Source organism: Emydura macquarii, unplaced genomic scaffold (genome assembly GCF_026122565.2).
Source record: "Emydura macquarii macquarii isolate MOO-44397 ecotype Brisbane River unplaced genomic scaffold, CSIRO-AGI_Emac_v2 contig_2768, whole genome shotgun sequence".
Lineage (NCBI taxonomy): Eukaryota > Metazoa > Chordata > Testudines > Chelidae > Emydura > Emydura macquarii.
In genome coordinates, this window is record NW_027132905.1 from 14,921,310 (window position 1) to 14,942,601 (window position 21,292).

Genomic DNA, 21,292 nt, shown 5'->3' on the forward strand with positions numbered 1-21,292 from the left:
TTGGTCAGGGACAAAAACCTATCCTCTGGAGGTCCCTAAACCTATGCCTGCCAGAAGCTGGGACTGGACGACAGAGGATGCATCACTCAATATAATTACCTTGTTCTGTTCATTCCTTCTGAAGCATCTGGCACCAGCCCCTGTTGGAAGACAGGATTCTGGGCTAGATGGACCATTGGTCTGATGCAGTATGGCCGTTCTTATGTTCTTAGGAGTCTATATACATCAGCTCTTGAAGGACAGATACTTGGCTTTTGAGATCAAAGAGCAAAGATCTAATGGGATATTTATCTTAGGAGAACAAAGATGTTCTATTTTATACCTGGCATAATTTACCAAATGCTTTTAAAACATAAAAAGACTGCCCTTGAAACACCTTACAAGATATTGAAAGCAGCTAAAATATGTACAAACATTACAAAACTGATAAATCAACTAAATAAAACAAGTAGCTCAGGTTACAAGCGTTGCAACAAAAATTACATTTCTTCTAGAATGAATGAATCACGTTCTCTCTCTTACCTTTGCCTCATTAATGGAATATTAATGCAATTAGCAGCAGCTACAGCAGCAAAAGGAACAAAACGTCCTATAAGGGGTGAGACATGCTGTGAAAAGGGGAGGAAAAACATTTTCAGGTTTCACAATATTTTTTAAAAGTCTTAAGATTCTTTTTTAAAAAAACATGTAAAGCAGATTGTTCTCTTTGACTTAAAATTCAGAGAAACTACTGTGAAGGAAGGGCAAAAAAAATCTGACAAAAGCTTTTAACTAACAACCATCTCTGTCAGAGTGAGCATTGATAGGAAGGCTGGAGGGGAGATAGTCTTGACTACAAGTGACAACTGTGCATAGAAATATGAGCTTCCTGACACACCCATCAGCATAATAGCAAGGAGTGGCACTAAAGAGACCTTACATTTAATTCCATCTACTGGCAAGTTTAGATCAATAGCCATCAATACTAACAGCTTTATAACTAAGGGCACTGACTATACAGAAGCTATTGATCAAATCAATATGTTGTATAATCTGTCATGCTCTACTAAAAACAGATTTTCTTTAACATTTTGTCATTACTACATTTTATCCAAAACTGAAATTTAACAAAAACATGTAAGACAGGCTATTATTTTTTTTGGGGGGGGGGGAGTGAAGGGGGGGGGGGGGGTGGAAGAGGTAAAGAAAGAGAGGAGTAAAGAGGTCTTCTTTCATGGTAAATTTGAGGATTTATTTCAAGAACAAAACAATTTTCAACCTGAAATCAATTTAACAGAAACATCCAGAGATACTCCATAGCATCTTCATTAACTCTGTAATGCCAATTTGGGACAGAAAAAAACCGTGCAAAATATCCCAAATAAAGAAATGTGTATCTTCCCTCAACACTGGAGTGCTCAAGCACCTCATATATTAAAATTAAGCATTTTGGGAACAAGAACATATAAAGCCTTTTGGCCTGAAAGCTCAGCAGAATCCCTTGTGCAGGAGCAGGGTGATAAAAGAACTCCCATTTCCTGCATTTTAAAGGTGAAAGCAACATAAATATAAAAAGTGAAAATTGTTGCAAGTACTGCCATTGCAAAATGTAGAATTCCTGCAAAGATTACAAGTTTTAATCAAAGATTTTGATAAAAGTAATACGTTTACTGGCAAAAACTTCTTGACATATTTTCTGGAGTTTTGACAGTAACAATAAGTAATAGTAGATAAATAGGTATATGAATAACTACATCCTACATAAGTATTATTTTATGCTTAAATATAAGACTACTAATTTCACACGTTGGCTATGTCTACAATGCAGCTGAACTGCAATTGAAGATGTGATTGCAGCTGGAATGAGCACATCCATGCTAGCTTTAATCTGGCTAACAACACAAGCACACACCCAGGGTCCCAGAAAGGTTCGTACAGCCTGTGCCAGGGTCTGTCTCGTCACATCTTCACTGCTATTTTTAGCCATGTTAGCTAGATTAAAGCCAGTGTGGGTATGCCTTTGATTGCACCTTTGATTGGAGTTTGACTGCAGCATAGACATAACCTTTGACACTGATGGCCAAATTTTTCAGCCAGACTATGTTTGCAGGAGCAGTTTGCATCTGCAAAAAATGTTTCTGTATATTTTGTTCATATGATTGGATGATGAGCTCATATCTTAGTAGTTACTTGTCTAAGATCCTGATTTTCTTCCAGAAGATACTTAGACATGCCACACCGTAAGTGAATGGAGGCACTTTTTCAGTGCATGCAATTTGTACTAGGAAGAGGGAGGGAGGGGACACTGAAAAATCAATCTGGAGTTCTAAATGAGCAGTAAGTAATTATAGTTCCATAATGGGAACTGTGTTTAACAAGCTGTAGAGGTACCAGAGGATGAAAAAGCCATTAAAATTCTACTAAACATGGATGTCTAACTAAGAAAAGTTCAGCCATACCTTGGTTAGTGCATTAAGTCCTAGAGCTGTTGCTACAGCACCTGTAGTGGCAGAAACATAGGCTGTTCCAAGCTGGCTAAAACAAAAATAAAAATGATTGCACTTGCACAACCTGTATTGGTGTTAACCTGCAACATCTTCAAATTCTGTATCTAAAGCAACATGTATCAATACTGTACTAAAAATAGCTCAGATAATAAACAAAGCAGCATTTTATTAATGTGGAATCAAATTTCCCTCTGCATCTCATCTTGTTCACCACATTTTAATTTTCGCTCATATGCTCAACAGTCCAAACTGAGCCTGTGAAATATCAAACCTTATATTTAATCTGTTTATATCCTTAATTAAGGTCAAACGGCAAAGCTTCTGGCAAGCAAATTTAGCATTTTCAAATGACTGGTTAAACAGTGCAATGAAGATCACTATTAGAGATTATGTTGGCGTTTAAAAGATTGTTTAACTCAGGGCAGTTATATTAATTTTTAAAGGGTTGAACACAATTGTAATCTCAAGTCATTCTCAAGCATCTCTTCACAGTTGTGCTAATTTGTTAGCATGCACTCACGCTGATTTGTGCAGTGACTCATGTCCACATACTGTAACAGAAATTATTAAAGATCAACCATCTTCAGATAGATGGCACTACTGGTTACAAAGATTTTTAAACTATCTGGTTAAGCATCTGACCTGACAGTAATTGGAGCATCTCCACTCCTGTTGGTGTAATTTACAATAGCGTTGAAGGACTGGTTAATCCACTGCCAGAAGACCACTGCTGGAGTAGTTCTTAAAACAAGAAAAAGGTTTTTTTAAAAAAAATGGACATTAACAAAAGAACAATGCAAAGCATGAACCTAAAGATCTGCTTGACTGTTCTTATTTATTTTAGCAAAATTATTCTGAAGTACTTCAGCAATCAGAAACTCGTTTGTTAATCAAAGTGCAGAATAATTTTAAAACACACACAAACACAACTAAAAACCATAGCAACAGGCAGTATAATAAAGCACTACCGTAATTATTCACTCAAGATGGGAGGTGAATTGCCACAACTGAGGCATTATGGCAAAAGCTTCACTTCTAGAAATTGAACAAAAAATATACTAATTTACTTCCATCTTATATATAGACTACATCTAAAGGGTTATTTCTTGCCCATCCTCCCTCACAACCACATTTTCCCTTCACGGATTGGTAGCTTTCTTTGGAGATATCAGAGATAAAGACATAGCCGTGTACAGATGCACGCTCACACACAGAGAGAATCCTGTCTTTTAAATCACTTACTCCAAAATGTTCTTCAGTCTGGCAATTTGACATAATTTTTAACATCTCCTATGACACTGAAACATTTGTTTGAGTTCAGGAGTCAACAGGTGAATTTTTCATTAGCCTAAAGTATAGTTTAAAGTATAAATAAAGTTTCATTAGCCTAAAGTATAAGCAAACATTTCTGCATGAACTAACAACAAATATAAATGCTGTACATGAACGAATGTAAAATCTGATTAAATATAGGATGAATAACAGATTCATTTAAAAAAAAAAAAAAGTCTATGAGACTCCTTCTAAATTATGTGAATGCCAGTAAGGTGATGCCTCAAGACAAAAATCCTATCTTGAAAGCATTTAAACACTTTAGTTGGCACGGTAGCAATAAAGCTAAAGATCATGCTCAAGTTCCAAAGGTACTGTCTGAAAACCTGATGTGACTGCTATTATATTATCAAGATGGGTGCTTAAAAATTCTTGTGCTAGAGAGAGACAGAGAAAGAGAGGTAACCGTTCTAATATGAATTCTGAGATGGAAAACATTCCATTGTTGTGAACAAGGATTATAGATTAGAACATTCTTCCTATTAAATTCAAGTAAATTGCACTTTTCCAGATGACTAAATATTTTGATTGCCAGGTTCTTGAGTGCAAAAGCTCCAGAAGACAAGTCATTAGTAGAGACAAAGGTCACGGAGATCAAGAATTTTTTTTTTACATTTGTTCAAATAGATTGCATTGATAGTATTTATTTTTGTTGGTTTGGGGTTTTTTGACTGATAGGTTTCTTTTATCCTGGCAGGAGCTTGATCTTACAAGATGATGAATGCTCTTGTCCCCAATTCAGCATAACACTTATGCATATATCTCATTTGCTTAAATGGGAGTACTTACCTGCTCAAAAATTAAGCATGCATTTAAGTACCTTGCTGGATTGGGGCCAGAGCACTCACACCTTGCAGGATCAAACAGTAGATACTTTGCTGCTTTCGAATTCTGATCAGAGAGCTCAGGCCATCAAAGGGAACTGCTGTCATTGAGGAATAGCTTTTCTCCACAGTAATTCATCACAGTGGAGCTTGGAAGTTTTTTATTTATTTGCTGGGACATGGAAGGAAGGACAGAAAGGAAACCTTACTTTGGTGGACAATATAGTTATTATGATACGATCCAAGAGCAAAGACTGAAGACAAACTGTTGGCAAGTCACTTATAATTATAGAATGCATAGGGAGACAAAACAGAGATGCTAGAATAAAGAAGCTATATTTGCTTAAGATTTTGAATCCAAAATCTGAGGATCTTTCCTGGATCTTATCCTGTTTTTTTCAAAAAAAAATCTTAAACCAGAAATCTCAATTTCAAGCAGTTCAAATCTGCCACATTATTCCTCCTGCTTCCTAACATCTGATCTCAAAGCAACCTCGACTGACTAGCTGGATTTTCTCCATCTCTGTCACTTCTTTTTTCCCCTTTCTTGTGTGCATGTATGTGTCCCTTTCCGTATCTACCTTATCTCCCTCTGTCTGTCCCATTCTGTTTAGATCCCAGCATATTAAATGCATGTGTTCTACTCTCTGTTATTCAGTGAGAAGAAGCATTGTGTCTGAACTTAATGACATGGAGACACTGTGCCCAAAACAGCCACTTCAGGCAGGTGTATCACCAGGGAAGGTAAAAAGATTAACAATATCTGGATGGTATTTTTGAAGGAAGACATAGGTTCTGCCTTCATTCCCATGTATGTTCCAGTAGTTCCTTCCTATTCTGAAGTCTGCAGAAGATAAAGGTCTATATCCTCAGGACTAACTAATTGTGCTTAGAACGGGACCCAAGAAAAGAAGGGGGAAAATAAGGCATTGTTCTACCCTGATCTTGAGGGCAACTGGGGTTGGTTCAGCCCCTGGTGTAGGTTGAAGCAATTTTACGGCTGTTCCATCCTATGACACGTGCAACAGTGCCCTAGAAGCTGTTTCAATGGCCCAGGACCCCTGGAGCACAGGACATTCCAACCATGCCTCTTCTTTCACCTGACACACCTCCTCCTGCCTTCTATACTGGGGACAGGGCAAAAGCAGGTGGCATAGAAGTAGCTACACGAGCTTTACACCATCCGAGGATTTCCCTTAAACAAGAGGAATCTCCAGTTGATTGTTTAAGAACGCTTTCTGATCTCTTTGCACTGTCAAGGATCTGGCCTAGTGAGACCAATGTCTTCTGGATTAGTTAATAACTATTGATACAACCTAGTTTTGAATCTGATGGTGTCTCTTGAGGACGTGAAGAGAGATGGGAACTAGGAAAAAAGGTATAAAGCAGTGTTTGTGATTATCAGCTCTGTAGGTAAGAATATAATGGAACCTGCATATGAACAAGTTCACCTTTGTATGTTACCTCTGTTGTTTCTAGACAATTACTTTGAGGAAGTGGGATGTATGGCATCTTCTGGACTACCCTATTTATGGATTCTGTGCCATCTGCATCTTGAGATGCTGTAACAGGCTCCTAATATTGTGACTGTGTTAATGATTAGTGACTTCCTCACATATTTCACTGCTTTGAATTTTGATACAATGAACCAGCACGTAACCTGCCAAGAGACAGAAGTGTCAGTGGATCAGACAGCATCACTGATGGTTTTCTTTGACATTCCTAGCTGGTGCTTGCGTGGCTAAGATCCTTTTACACAGAACTAGGATATCTTGCAAAATCACTCTTGCCTTTTCTTGAGGACATAAGAGAGAGTGAAGATAATTTTAGAATGCCTGCATCAAATACCATATTGTTATTGCCTCAAACTCCTATACTGGTTCTTTGAAAAAAAGTATTATTTCATAAGTAAACAAACAAACAAACTAAAATAAAATTTCAGTGTAAAGATTGCTTACAGAAGATACTGAGACTGGCCTTTGAAAGTGGACTCCATTGAATTTGTGAAGGTCTCATGTAAGGGTAATTGAGGGGCTTTTGAGGAAAAGGAAAGTATAAAAAGGATATGGGACCGGATGATTGATAGACTGAAGGATGTTTAACACTTACTTTGCAGAAAGCATCCTACATACCAGCTCTCTAAAGTAAGAATTCTCAGACAGAACCTCCTCCTCTTTGTTCTCCAAATAAATCTCCTACAAGGATGGGATTTCGGAACATTCAACTTCCTCAGTTAAAAGTAGGATATTTGGTGAATGATTAAACAAGGCTAAAAGGCTCATCTCACAGCTATTTCTATAGGAAACTAACAATAAATGCAGGTACAAGGGATGCAAGGACAGAAGAAGAAAGGAGGCAAAAAGTTTTATATTTAAAAACATTTATAAAGTATTTTTTAAATGTTCTGGTGAGCTAACTACATTAAATTTCACCTACTTAATTTACTGAAAATGTTTGTAGTATATTGGCATCACTTACCTATAAAAGGTCATCATACAACCTGTGATAGTCATGTTCATTGGTACCTGAGCTGACATTCGGCCGATCAAAACCATCTTTTCACCAGTGTCTGGGTGAAAAGCTGAATCATAGACGTATTTTGCTCTCCATAGTTCATCTTCTGTCAACCCGGGGGCTGCAATACCTTGTCTTGGAACAAATTAAAAAAGTGTTTTTTAATATCTATATATCAATTAGTAATAACAAAAAATATGGTACTAAAGACTTTTGGATCAGCAGAATAAATTTAAAAAGATAGAAGCGTGTATTGTACTTTAGCTTCTGTTGTGCTATATGTTAAGAACTCCACTGACAAGTGCATTTGGTAGACTTAGCCATTACATAGCTAGCTGAAGAAACAATCAAAATTCCCTGCAATGGTTAGGTACCTTAGCTGATACTGTCCATACAAACTTCTACCTGTTCATAGCTGAAATCTCTACATTGCTTTATAACTTCCATTAAAGTCACTAACAATCACATAGATAAAAACTCATGCCCAGCTCTGAAATTTATCTTCAGGTATCTGAGAAGATATTTACCTCAACTTTGACTCCTTGCTCCATTATTTAACTCTCAGTATTGCTGTCACACCAACTAATTATTGGAATTAGACAGCTCATCCACATACCAGAGTGCTTTCTTCGCAGGGGTTCTCAGACAATGTAGTTTGCTAATTCGTAGCTCTAGATGCTACTATTTTAAATATCACATATACTTAGTATTACAAGAAGATATTATAGAATACCCAAAGGAAGATACTGCTTTGAAAACAATGTTTTAAATATTTAATTAGACATATGTGTGTGACACTTAGCAAACCACAAAATGATCTACAAAACATTGTCATTGTTACTGATGGCCAAAAATATCCAACTATCATACCTGTAATCATGCACAATTTTTCTTGCATTTTCTAGTTGTTCATTAGGTAATAAAATATTCCTGGGATCAGTTACAGTAAAGAAATGATTGGCTCTTCCAACAAAAGTGCTTTGATCCCAACGGGGTTCCTTGATGTTAATGTCTAATGGTATAGTTGATGACATTTTCATGAACTCTATGTACAAAGAAAAAAGATTTCAGTTCAATAATTCTTGTAATTCATAACATACCCAGAACCTTTAAGGGTGTGATCTTGCAAGGTGCCAAGCACTTTACAATTCCTTTAAAAAGTGATGGTGTACAAATGCTGACTACCATGCAGGACTGGATCCTAAATGAGCAAGTACATACCTAGAATGCAATGTGTTTATCCCATATGCTTTACAGAAACAACAAAGTGACTGGCATTAGTCAAGTTGACATTCACAGGACAAACAAGTGCAAGTTTATCTGGATATAGAAATACATTTCTACACTTCTTTCTCTTAAATAACTGCACAATTAAAGAATGGTTCTCAAAAGATGGGTAACTGAAGTTGCAGTGCCCTTGTAGAAAGAGCAGAAATTTATTGATAATAGCATTTTACATTATCCATTATTTTGTGAGACTAATTCAGTCTTTCTTTACTTGAATTAATTAGGTATTCTCATGACACTCCACCAGATTGGAATACGGTGACTTAAAGCAAATTAAAATTTAAAAGTTTTGAGAAGCCGTGCTTTAAGTGATGTTAAACTATTCTTATGACCATTGTATTTTGTGAGGAAGCTTGTTTAAAAACTCTGATACAGCAAAACAAAATTAAAATTAGAAACACAATACAATATCCTTTACTTTAACAGCTGCATTTTGTAAAAACTAACTGTATATTTTTCCAGGGATAAAGGCAGAGAAGAGAACATCTGCCAGTTAACCTCACAGACCTAGCAGTGTTCTGCCACCTCAGCAGCACAGGATGACTTATTAATGTCCTCTCTATAGTTTGCAGTAATAATAGTTGCTTCCACCCCATGAACAAATATAATATGCTTAACTGTTCACTCTCTCTAATTACTAAATAAGTCTGTGGAAAAGCCAATTAGTAATGATTGGTTGGGGTCAATAAACAATTGTATTTCAGAGGCACTGCTGTTCTCACATCCCTCTAAAACAGCCAGATGGATGTTAAAATACACTTAACTGAGAAGTGATGTTAAACACAAACCACTGTGTTTCTTAAGGGTCTAAGACTGAACGGGATTATAAAAACAATTTTTTCAATGCATTCCTCAACACAAATTTTTAAACTGCATGGTATTCTGTCTAGTATTGAAAACAACCACAGACTTACATACATACCAGTGAAAAGGGGAAAAGCAAACACATAAAACCTAATATGTGATCAAACATGACCTTGAGAAAGTGACAGTTTCACTGTAGAGACACTACAACAAAAGCAGACAAAAGGTCATACCTGCAAGAGCACATGCTCAGCTCCCACTGAAGTCAATGGGAATGGAGCATACCTTGTCCAGGGGGGTTAGGGCCCAGAAAATTAAAAGTTACTTCATTGTGACTGTAAAATTATTTTAGCATCCTGATGAAAGAAGACAGTTCCTAGTATAATACAGGCTGTGACAATGAATTATATAGTATGATTTTGATTCAACAATTATTCCACATTAAGTTGTACAGGTACAATAATGTAATGTAAATCTCTATAGGAAAATCCTATTAGAGAGTAGACACCACCTTAAAGTTCATGAAAGGGCCTTTTTATTTTTATGAATATTTTCATAGCCTGATCTACAAACACATTTTTAAGAAGAGAGTCATAAACATAATAAAAACTAACTATGGAACTGATAAAAAGAAGCTTCCAAAGTTTTGTCTGCACAGTACTTTATATCAATCTTCTCCCTCTGTCATCATAAAGTGAAAAATGGAGTATAATGGAGTTTATATATATGCCAGTATTACTGGCAATATGCATATATATCAAAACAATTGGGTGGAAACCTTAAAAAAAATCAGATCTAGGTCAGTTAGAAGTATTCTAACGTTAAAGTAGAATTTAAAACAAACTAGATAGGTCAATAAAAATAGCTTTAAAATAGCATATTTAAAACTCTGATCTTCAAACTATCACTGACATGGTTATGACACTGAAACTTGACTGATCTGCCTTTCCCATACAGATATTGGCAGAGTAATAATCTACTGTGGTTTATATTTTGTATTATATGAGACGTAAAGCACAGAAAAAAAGTGATCCCTCCAGTGACAGAATGTATCCTTTTATTCATGCTATTGTAATAATTTTTGTACAAGGCATATCTTTTAAGTTATCATTTGAAAACTCATAATTTGCTGGTCAATACTGTCCTGATAAAATGTGTAGCAACACTGTAAGTGAAATTATAATATTCCACCCTCGGTGTTATTAATATGTATTCCAGCCGGAGGTTGGCACAGGTCTGTCTCAAACAACGGAATGTGCGCTCTGCTTAATTTGCATTTAAGCAGTGAATAGAGTCATCAAGCAGGAAGGGAAACAAAGGAAGCTCTAACAGGTGAGAAAAAAGCAGCAGGGAACATCCTTCCCCATAGACTTTTTGTCTCCAGCTGGAAATGATTTTTTCAAGAGCGCGACTGACAACTATAAAAAGGACAAATGCCCCATGGCACCCTGCTCTCTCTTCCTGCCCATTGCATTCAAAACTGAAGCGCCAAAGGAAGCATTTGTTGGATTCTCAGAAAAGGGGTCCTGACCTAAGAAGGCTGGTCAGTAAGACTGCTGAAAGCGTGTGGTGAGAAAACTTTGCTTTAAATTTAAAAGAGTTTGTTATGTTAGGCACCAGTTTTGAGTTTATCTTTATTTTTCTTGTAACCATTTCTGACTTTTATGTCTCATTAATTATACTCACTTAAAATCCCTCTCTTTGCAGTTACTAAACTTGTTTTATGTTTTATCTAATCCAGTGTGTTTAAACAGACGTGTTTGGGAAACTCCATTTAGGGTGGTGTGTTGTGTACATATTATTTCTATTAAAGAGATAACAGTCTTTATGTGAACTTGTATTGTCCAGGAGAGGACTGGGTAGTACAGGGAATACATTTCTGGGGAGGGATCTAAGGCTGGTGAGAACCAGAGTGTAACCCAAGTGTGGCTGGCAGGCTGCAATTACACACTAACACTCAGGGTGTGGCTTCCATGCTGGAAGGCTGTTTGTGAGTGGCCCAGGTGGGAACTCCTTTAACAAGGTATCGTAAGGCACCCAAGATTGCAAGGCCAGGGTGGAACAGCAGCTCATTAGTCTTTGTACTTGGGTATGTCACACCTTCTACATGGCATTCTTTCATATTCTGACCATAGACAAGCCAAATAATATTTGAGAAAATTAGTGAAGATACTGAAGGTTAGCAATTAAACTTGGGTTGCTGTGTAATTGAACCTAGATAGTTCTTTGTTCACATAAGGAGCAAACTCTGATGAGTATTTCTATCTTAACTTAGCTTCTCTTTTTACTTAGTTGATGTTTGCTTACTAAAGGATACAGATCAGGCACAAATTATGAAAGCTCTTTGAATTGCTTGAGACTATTTGATCAAAATTAGATGTATAGAGAAAAAAGTATAAAAGGAAGCACTTTATAACACAACTTTGAAAAACATCTTCAACATACAAATTTTCCACTAAAACAGAACTAGTCCATTTATGAAAGGTGGAGAGAGGTTAACACACTCAATAGATTATTATTATTATTATTTAAAATCCTTCTTTTGCACCTCAAGAGTATTTTGGAAGTCTTTGGAAAAGCAATTAAGTTATATACAGACAGAAATTTCTTGGCCTCCTTCCTATCCTAAGCAGCAGCAAAAGGTTAGAGATACAAAATGCCATACTCTTATTGGACATTAGGAAGCTGATTTAGACTACTAATGCTACTGGCTAAAACAACTCCCAGCTCTTGGAATCAAGCAATTAACCATTTGAGAAAGGCAGACCCAGATCCATAAAGGGACTTTTAGGCACACTGAAAATCACTGGAATCCATAAACCCTGAGTTAGGCGCCTAGACTCGCTATCTAATACACAGGGAAACATAGGTGGGATCCACAAAAACCCAGCACAATAGATGGGAATTGGCCTAAGCTAGCCAATGGGAGATACCTTTCCTTATAATCTTTAGCCCAATGGTCAGAGTACTCACGCAGGATGCAGAAAACTCTGGTTCAATTCCCCCCATCTGCCTGAGATGAAAAGGCGTCTCCCATCTCTCATCCAGATGCCTCACTGAGACAACAGTGTGCAAACCAAGAGGCAGAAACTTAGGCACTGGGTTACTTTTACAGTGAAAAATGTAGGCACTGAGTGAGCCTAGAGGCACCTAACGGGTTAGGCAGCAGCCACATGGGAGTTTTGTGCAACACAATAACACCGCAATCTAGGGCTTAGGCATCTCAATCGTTTTGTGGATTTGGGCATTAAACCATAGCAATACATGAAAAATGTTACACAGTAACATGTTGTGGGGACCACACATTTACTTTGTAAACAAACAGTTACTACTGAGAACTGATGGCTGTGAAAAAAGTTATGCCCCCTCCATGAACTTATTTCAGAAAAGCTTTTTAAATTGTAAGCTATTCAGGGAAAAGACTTTGTCTTCCTTTATGTCTACACAGCACCTAGCACCTTTTAGATACTTGTATAATTATTTATTGTTTACATTTTTGTGACAGTCTACTCGTCACACACTATGCGTAGCTTACTACATTTCATGTGAAGATACCATCCTTTTCTAAGATGTCAATCCCCAGCAAGGCCTGCCATTGAGATTCAATTTGCCCAAATTCTGCCCCACACAACGTGTTTATCTCCTACCAAAATCAACGAGAGTTGCACAAATGTGGAAGCAAAATTTGCCCTAACTAATCTTATTAAGTATGCAGAACAGCTGTGTTATACATGAAATTCAATAGTGGAAAAAGAAGAATTGGCAAAGAGAATTTATTTGGCCTACCAAAACACAACAGACAAAGTCCCTCAGAAGAGGTTTTGAAGGAAACCAAGTAGTCAACATAAGTAAAGTTCTGTCATGAATTAGAAAGAAACTGGTTAAAAGAAAACAGATTAGAAGTCACCTTCCAACATAGTAAATTATCCATATGAAAGTCCAATACTGTTAAATAAAACTTGCTAATGACCTTGATGAAGTCATACTTTGTTCCCACTTACATTGATACTATCCCTTTATGCATGTCCCTGATAATTATACACTATTTCTTTCAGTTAAACAACCATTCTTTAGAAGAAAACAAAGTTTGAGCTGATTTATTTTTAATTTGAAAACATTATAAACTCCTGTCTTGATACAATATTTTTACAGTTAGTCTATACTGTCAAACATAGGAGATTGAAATATCAAGGACATTAAATTAAAAAGACTTCTGTTTTTAGCCAGTTTCAATACTGTCCTTGAACGAACAAACAAACATTCAACTATGCCAGACACCAAATGTTTAAATCAATAATAAGATTTGTTAAGTCAATAGCTGATTGCTATCCTGCTAAACTCATAAACAAGTTTACACTATGCATACGAATTTCTCCTTGTCAGAAGCCACATGGAATTATGTTTCTAGTCCCCTACTCTATTCTGGCATCAGAAAAACTGCAAATTGTATATATAAGTTGAGACTTTTTTGTCCCGGAGCTGCAGAGGTTAGTAGCGTAATGTAAGATGTATTCACTCCAAGGCTGCAAACTTCTGACTAAATAAAAATAAAAAAAATAAACCAAGAAAACAGTCTTAAAACATCAAACAGTAGTGTTCACTGGCTGCAATCTGCACTCACGATTTAATACTCTTAATGTGTTAAGATCATTTAAGCATCTAAATGTATCTCTAGACAAGTTTATTAGCTTTGCCATTTTACTACAGGAAGTCTGTGATCCAGTGCTTGTGCAATGCTGTTTTGCAGACATGGTTACCATCTCAACAGACAGATGTCTGTACTGTCACATGCAAGGTCATTTCAAAGACTCTCAAAGCAGTCCAAATTCTCACATCTTTTATTTTGACAGTTGCACTGGATTAAAAGGTTGGATTATTTGGCAATTAAGTCAAATTACTTATTCTGAATGCTGGCCTTGTCAAAGCAAAGTGTGCTAAGGTCTTTCCAACAGATGGTACTGGGCAAAATCACATGACCTAAATGTGAACTAGAACATAGCCTTGTGAGCCAGAAAAAAATAAAGATGAATTAAAGACAAATAGTTACTAATAATGATTAAAGCACAAATCTGCCCTCAGATACATATGCATGGATCCCACTGACCTAACTGGGAGTTGTGCACTTACCGCAGAATGCACCGTTGGCCCCTAGATGAAAAGAGGGCATCAACTGCAGTAGATAAACACCACCTACTAGGCCAAGATCTAAATCTTCTTGCCTAGATTAAAAATACTACTGCCACCATCCCTTTTCAGGCGAATATTCTGCAATTTACATCGAACCTTTATGTGTGGATTGTTGCTGCAATTCAATATTTTACTCATGACAATCAACTTTCTATGTATTACCAGGTCTAGCTGAATAACAGAAAACAATACTTGTTGTATATAATTACTCAATGAATTGCATAAGTATTCATCAAAAGATATTCACTGTACAGCATTCGATCAATTAAGAAGTTGATCTAATACTGCATAAGAGTATATGTCAACTGAATTATTCAATAATTACCAGGGAACTTTTAAAAATATATTCACTTAATACTATTAGCCCAGCCCTACTTACTACATCTTTCTTGCTTTTTGTTATAACTTCCTTCCATTGCGATTTTACTTCTTCTTTGTCTGAGAGCTCCAGGAAAGTGGATTTTTCCAAGCAGCGTACATACACTAAAAACTGCTGTATATTTACTAAAATAAGTAACCATAAACCAGTAGATGCAAAGAACACTAACATTGCTATCCAAACTTACAGTAAATATAGTTTCAGTCCATGTTAAATATACAGATAACTCACATTCTCTCTCATATTTCAAAGTTTCACAATCAACTTAAACAAAAGAAGCTCAAAGTCCCCCAGGATACTAGAAGTATAATAAAAAGCATCTCAATATATGAAAGAGAGGTGGGAATCTAGTTCTATCATTAAATCCAAAAGGAAGCTTAGTTACGAGAGGGCAGTCTCTATATGCATTTTTTATATAAAGAGCTGGCCACCTTCCTTCATCAAAAAGGGGAACACGTTAGTGACTCATGAACTTCAAAAGAAACAAGATGGCACAGATTATTTATCAAGGTACTTTGAAATACTGAAGGTACTCTTCATGATAACTATAACTAACTGCTAATAGACCGGTAAAATCTAATAATACTTTACTTTTATACAGTGACTTTCACCAAGAATCTCAAAAGACCCTTTATAAACATTAAGCTTCTTAACATGAGAGGTATCACTTTCCTCATTTTAAAGATGAGGACACTGAGGCAAAGTAGTAATAACTTGCTCAAGGCTAAAAAGCAAGTCAGAGCCAAGAACAGAACCCAGAATATCTGAATTCTAATCTTTAACCACCACTGCTACACAGCAGTTACTTACATACCCTATGACAGTATGGTAAATAAGTTCTCTCTTCATAAATTATGCAGTTGGGGGAGGAAGGGAAGGAAGGAGAATTCCTACTTATCTTCTTAATGGGCTTTACAGATTGCTAACTAGCACATGGAAATAAATTGAGTGCATAAACACAGTGCATCATGAGCATCTTATGTTCTCTTGGTCTTGCCTTACTCAAAAAGAGCTCACACATTAAGCGTTAGCGGAAACTTCCAAGAGATCTTCAAGAGGGTCAGAATCAGTTAAGCAAGATTCACTGCCACTGATATCATTAGACATCAGTCTGATCCCTGGAAGATGTCCCAATTAAACATAAACAGGTACTTTATTTTAGGAATTTTAGTAGGTACACTATGGATACTGATGCAGATGATTCTACCAAATGCTCTTAGGTAATGTCTGATAACGTGTGAGAAACTTGTCAGGCCAAATCATTATACAATAGGAGCAGATACAATTCACTAAAAATAAAAAACTGCTTAGAAAAAGAGAGGGGAAAAAATAAACTTTGCCACCTCCAAATTTTGAGACTCAGTATGTTGTATATCTAAGCTGTACTGTTTCCAAGCACCCTGGGGTAAGTGTTGTACCTTCCTCTAAATTCTATAAAGCATCAATATTACTACCAGCATTCAAATAATAAATGAAAATGTAAACCTGCATTAATATGAGATACAGTTAATTTATTGGTTCATCGACTAATAGTTTAGTACAATTTTCAGATTTTGTTAGCCTGCAACGTACAGTAAATTGAAACAACCCAATACGACTCCCATTTCATATATTCAAGGTAATGAACTGTTGCAAATAGCTCATTTTTAATCTGTAACATTTTATGTAATTAACTCTTCCATATATACTTTCCTACAAAGAGAAGCTGTATTCATTTCAAAGTATCATTTTGTTTTTCAAAATTTGACATTTTCATAAGGTTCATACAGTGCCAGGGTCTGTACATAAAATCATACGCTGCACGAATGTTGATTTAGTCCTCATCAAAGTAATGCTAACATTGTGAAGTTACTCATTCATTTAAATATTAGTGTTTCTTCTGATCATAAAACCAGCACTAAAGTTACGGAAAAATATCTAGAATTTCCTTGAGTGGTGTGCAGCATGTAAATTTTAAGTCAGTTTCCATCCTGGCAGATTCAATGGGCCAAATTCAGAGATGAACTGTTACTGATTGATAACTGACAGTAAGCAAGCCTGAATTGCTGTAACTTACACAAGGAGGACAAGATCTATAATTGTAAAAGCAACTAACAAGAGTGTGTAAGGTGTCTGTTAAAGTAGGACCCTTCCTGTATAAATTACTTCAAGACCCTTTTGTAGCCACATACAAACATGTAATTTTCACAATTTTAAGTAACTAGAGTTGGTAGAAACTGATTGATGTTTCAATCATTTCAAGTTTTCCACTACAATTTTCATTAAAAATCTGATTTTTTGAATGAAAAATATTTCTGACAAAAAATGCAGGTTTTTTAATCACCTGTAGAGCTGATTGAAATATTTCAACAACTGAAACATTTTGATAAATTTTAACATTTTTACAATTTAAAAAATTCTCAGGACATTTTTAACTGCTTTTTCAACCAATTCTAAACATAATCTATGTACCTCTTAGATTTCTAATAGCCTCATCACCTCCGATTTTCTTCTCTGTGTTTCTCTTCTACACTTTCCTGCATAACCTCTCCACATAGAATTCTCATCATGACTTCAATAGCGGTCTGAGAGGATCATGCTCTTGGTGGATAGTTTAAACCAATGTCTCCATGAATTAACATGTTAATCCTTTAGATTTCATCACAGTTCATAAGAAATAACAATGGACCACAACCAATGGGTTTGCCACTGTCTTTTGTTGTTTTAATTATTAATAAAATGTGAAGTGCATCAGTTTAGAAAATTTCCTTCAGCAGAAGACTGTGATAATTTAACTATAAATCTTTACAGAAGTGGAACAAAACCATGCTCTGAAACGTCCCTAGCCTTGGTTTGCCCAGAAGCTGGGAATGGACAAGGGATGAATCACTTGATGCTTACCTGTTCTGTTCATTCCCTCTGAAGCACCTGGCATTGGCCACTGTCAGAAGACAGAATACTGGGTTGGATGGACCACTGGTCTGGTCCAGTATGACCATTCTTATGAATATGATACAGATAATCTGAAATATGGGAGTAGGTGGGAAGTAGAAAAAGGTCATAGAAGCTTCAGCTGGAAGACAGGGTGGAGTGGCTATCCTGTTAAGCCTAGCAGCTGTTGAAAGGACCGGCATTTCTTCACATAGTAATGAGCCATTTTTATAAAAAAAATAGTGTTTACATTTTCCTCGAGAATGGATGCTCAAATGACTACAAATTAAATAAGATGAGGAAGGCCAACCATGTTGGTTCAGGGGTGGATTAATTTAAATCAAGGCTATTGAATTTATTATTTTAATCACTAAGTGGTAAGCCTTGATAAATCAAATTTTAATCTACTTTTCCATTTCCAGTTATTTTCTAAAGAAAGATGCAGTCTCATTGGTTGATACCACCATTAAAACGTTGATTTACAGCTAAATAAAGGCTTTACACTAGATTTGGTACATCCTTTTGCTATCTAGGACAGTACACTATAGCTATATACATTTATTTAAGCAATTATATAGCTGAATATTTTCAGATTCTTATTAATAGTACATTAAAAATAGTACATTAGAAAATGATGAATGATATATTGCCTCTTTACTAGATAATAAACTTTTTGCTCATGATTTGTGTCAAGCTGCATTAGGATGGTAACTGGAATTTAATTAAACACACAAAATGTCAAGCTGCATTAGGATGGTAACTGGAATTTAATTAAACACACAAAACAGCATATAAAATTATTTGGATTAAACAACCGTAAATATTTTGGATACATAAACTTCATTGTTTTTTCATGTCCTGGAGAGTAAGTTTCCCTTGGGGCTGGGGTCATAAATATTCATAATTTGAGAACAGAGCCAATCAGACCTCCATTAGGGAGAAGCTAATAAAACAGGAGTATCATACCATCCAGGTGGGGTCAGTGGATGATTCTGATGAGATACATGATGTCTCCTAGTGTCAGAGGCTGGCCCCAACATCTGTGATGACAGTCAGACTTTTGCACCAAGTAGCACAGTCACTGGATCCCCCAGAGGATCAAGCCCTATGGTGACCTATTGTGCCATATTTATAAAGCTTGACTTCAAAAGTTAAATGTTTTCCCCTTTGATTCTTTCTTTATATAGAAAAGCAGCCTTGAATTCAAAGTTCTTGATAGACAGTCATGGATTCAGCATATTTAATTTTTATTTAAAGTTTTTAAGAAATAAATAATATTAGGCCCTTAACTGATTTTGTATCAAATTGAGATTTCATTTTAAACAGATTTTTTTAAAGAAAAAACTGCAATTTAAAGTAAATTAAAAGAATCTGATTTAAATGAAAAAAGTGGATTTATTTTATTTTATTTTTTTTTTAAAAACTCATCCACCCTTTCTCATGAACTTAATGCACAAAGGAAAGAATGATAAATATCAGAGAATGTTCATTACTTATCTTTTAAAAATTATTGTACCACCTCATTTTTCATTACTACAGAGAAAACATTTCAAAAGGTTAATGATTCATGAACAATGAAAACCAATGACAATCATGTTTGCCATTTTTAGGCCCCAATCCTGCATGGCGCTATGGGGTGTTGTCAGTCCCCAGCGAGTTCAGTAAAAGATCAGGAACTTAATTAGCAGCTACCTAAGAAAACAAAAAGTTTCTTCCTCCTCTAGATTTTTTTCTTTATATTTGGCAGAGGTAGAAATTTTGAGAAAATAAAGGCAAATATAAAAAAATCTAAAATACAAAACTCTACTGATAGAGAAAAAACTATCATACCATCTAGTGAAGTGATGGACACAATCCCAGGAGCAAACAAAATAGGTTGTGTTAAGTGAAAATAAATTAAATTTATTGTCTGAAGTATATAGAATTATCTATCTTGAAATAATATAAGTGTAATGAAACTCTAAGTGCTCTGAACACATAAAGAGTAATAGTTGTTAGGAGCCCAGAATCTGCAGTCTCCTGAAAGATGAAAAAAGGCTGCTAAAGCTTTCTGATTTCACAGTTGAAAGCACTGTTAAAATGGTATCTAACAAAGAGCTAGGCTATTTCCTTGCCTTGCAGAACTTACAAACTTTCCACAGAAATATTTTTGATATGGAAGAATTGTAAAATCCCATATTTTATTGGTTTTGCTTGACGGGAGAGCATCTGTTATAACAGAAAGGTACCAACAGTCTTAATGGAAAAACCAGTTCAAATATTTCTTTCCTAATTTATCATCCACTGTTAGTAAACAGTGAAGATGTTCATAAAATCCCATATAAACTAAACTATGCAAGCAAACAAAGTGTTTTAACAAACACTTTGGAAACTGTCCCTGTATTTTAAGATACTCTCATATATGAATAATTCTCAACTATGAAATGAGAAACTGTGCGCAAAGATATTTTTATCATGGCTATTTTTTAAATGTATTGAAGACGCCATATTTAACTGGAAGGCATTTCTTTTCTGGTGAAATAACGAGCCTGCAGCCAAAGATCCTCTGAACTGGTACAGTATCTTGTATTCAAAGTATTGTAACAGTATTTTAATCAGCTCTGTCTCTTAATCAGATACATTAATATTCAGAGGGCTAGTTTTAAATTGCCCTAGAGGAATGACACAGCTTGCTTAACCAGTCAAAGCACAAAAATCCAATACCAGAAGTGATCAATGTTATACCAGATTATGTAAGATCTGATTCTGATTTATTTGCACCAGTTTTCCATTTGTTTAACTCCGCTCACATCAACGGAGTTACTCCTTAATTATACTGTGATCAAAACTATATCGTCAGCGATACAAAATCTATACCTGAATATTACTCATTAAAAAACTGTAAAAAAGAAAAATGATGAATATTTTGGTTACATACAATTAAGATAACTCATAAAACCAGATAAATGTAACGAAAAAATTTTAAATGGCGCATGCATGGGAAGTAAATAAAATCTTGTTACAAGATGCAGAAGTTGCAGCCACCTGATGAAGCCAGACCTCAACAGCTATCAAATAATTTACTGCCCTTTTCTGGCATCTTACTTTATCACTTCCAGAGGTGACATTATTTAATAAACACCATCAGAAGTGGACTAATCTATTAAATAAGTAACTTGAATCAATAGCGCCACAATATTTTCATCCTTGATGCTTCAAAATCTGAGAAAATTAAAGACAAGCAGCGCAACTATCCTATCAGGTAGTCAACTTCCAGTTATTGCCAGCATTCCTTTTCAAACAGCTCATTAACAGAGATGCTGAAAAACAAAACTAATTAGGCTGACATGTCAACTATTAACATAATTCACACTGAAAGGTCAAGTTGAAGTGACTTTCACAATGTAGCTGACACATGCTCTGTGGGAAAGGATTAAAAATCCCAAAGGATATTTTTATATAACACAGTTAAACAGTTGCTTCTATCGTGGATGCATAAACGGTCAGTAAGAATTTTTTTATTTGTTACTTTTTTTACAACAAAAATTTGTCACTGGTTCCAGAAACACAACACATCTACCACTACACTC

At 35.6% G+C, this 21,292-nt stretch overlaps 1 protein-coding gene across 5 annotated transcripts in view; it reads right to left on the bottom strand.

The window, feature by feature from the left end:
* The window catches only part of SFXN1 (sideroflexin 1), a 39,944-nt gene that overhangs the window by 13,909 nt on the left and 4,743 nt on the right, over positions 1–21,292 (bottom strand). For 4 of the 5 annotated variants that reach the window (XR_010923295.1, XM_067566338.1, XM_067566336.1 and 1 more), the window contains exons 2-6: positions 8,027–8,201; positions 7,121–7,291; positions 3,129–3,227; positions 2,439–2,514; positions 523–608 (exon numbers count right to left, since the gene is read on the bottom strand). Coding sequence is in view for 4 of the 5 variants with exons in the window: in XM_067566338.1 (XP_067422439.1) it covers positions 523–608; positions 2,439–2,514; positions 3,129–3,227; positions 7,121–7,291; positions 8,027–8,196 (602 nt within the window). In the remaining variant the exon portion in view is untranslated. Of the gene's footprint in view, positions 1–522; positions 609–2,438; positions 2,515–3,128; positions 3,228–7,120; positions 7,292–8,026; positions 8,304–21,292 lie in introns of those variants that run through there. The other variant, XM_067566337.1, reaches the window with a different exon arrangement.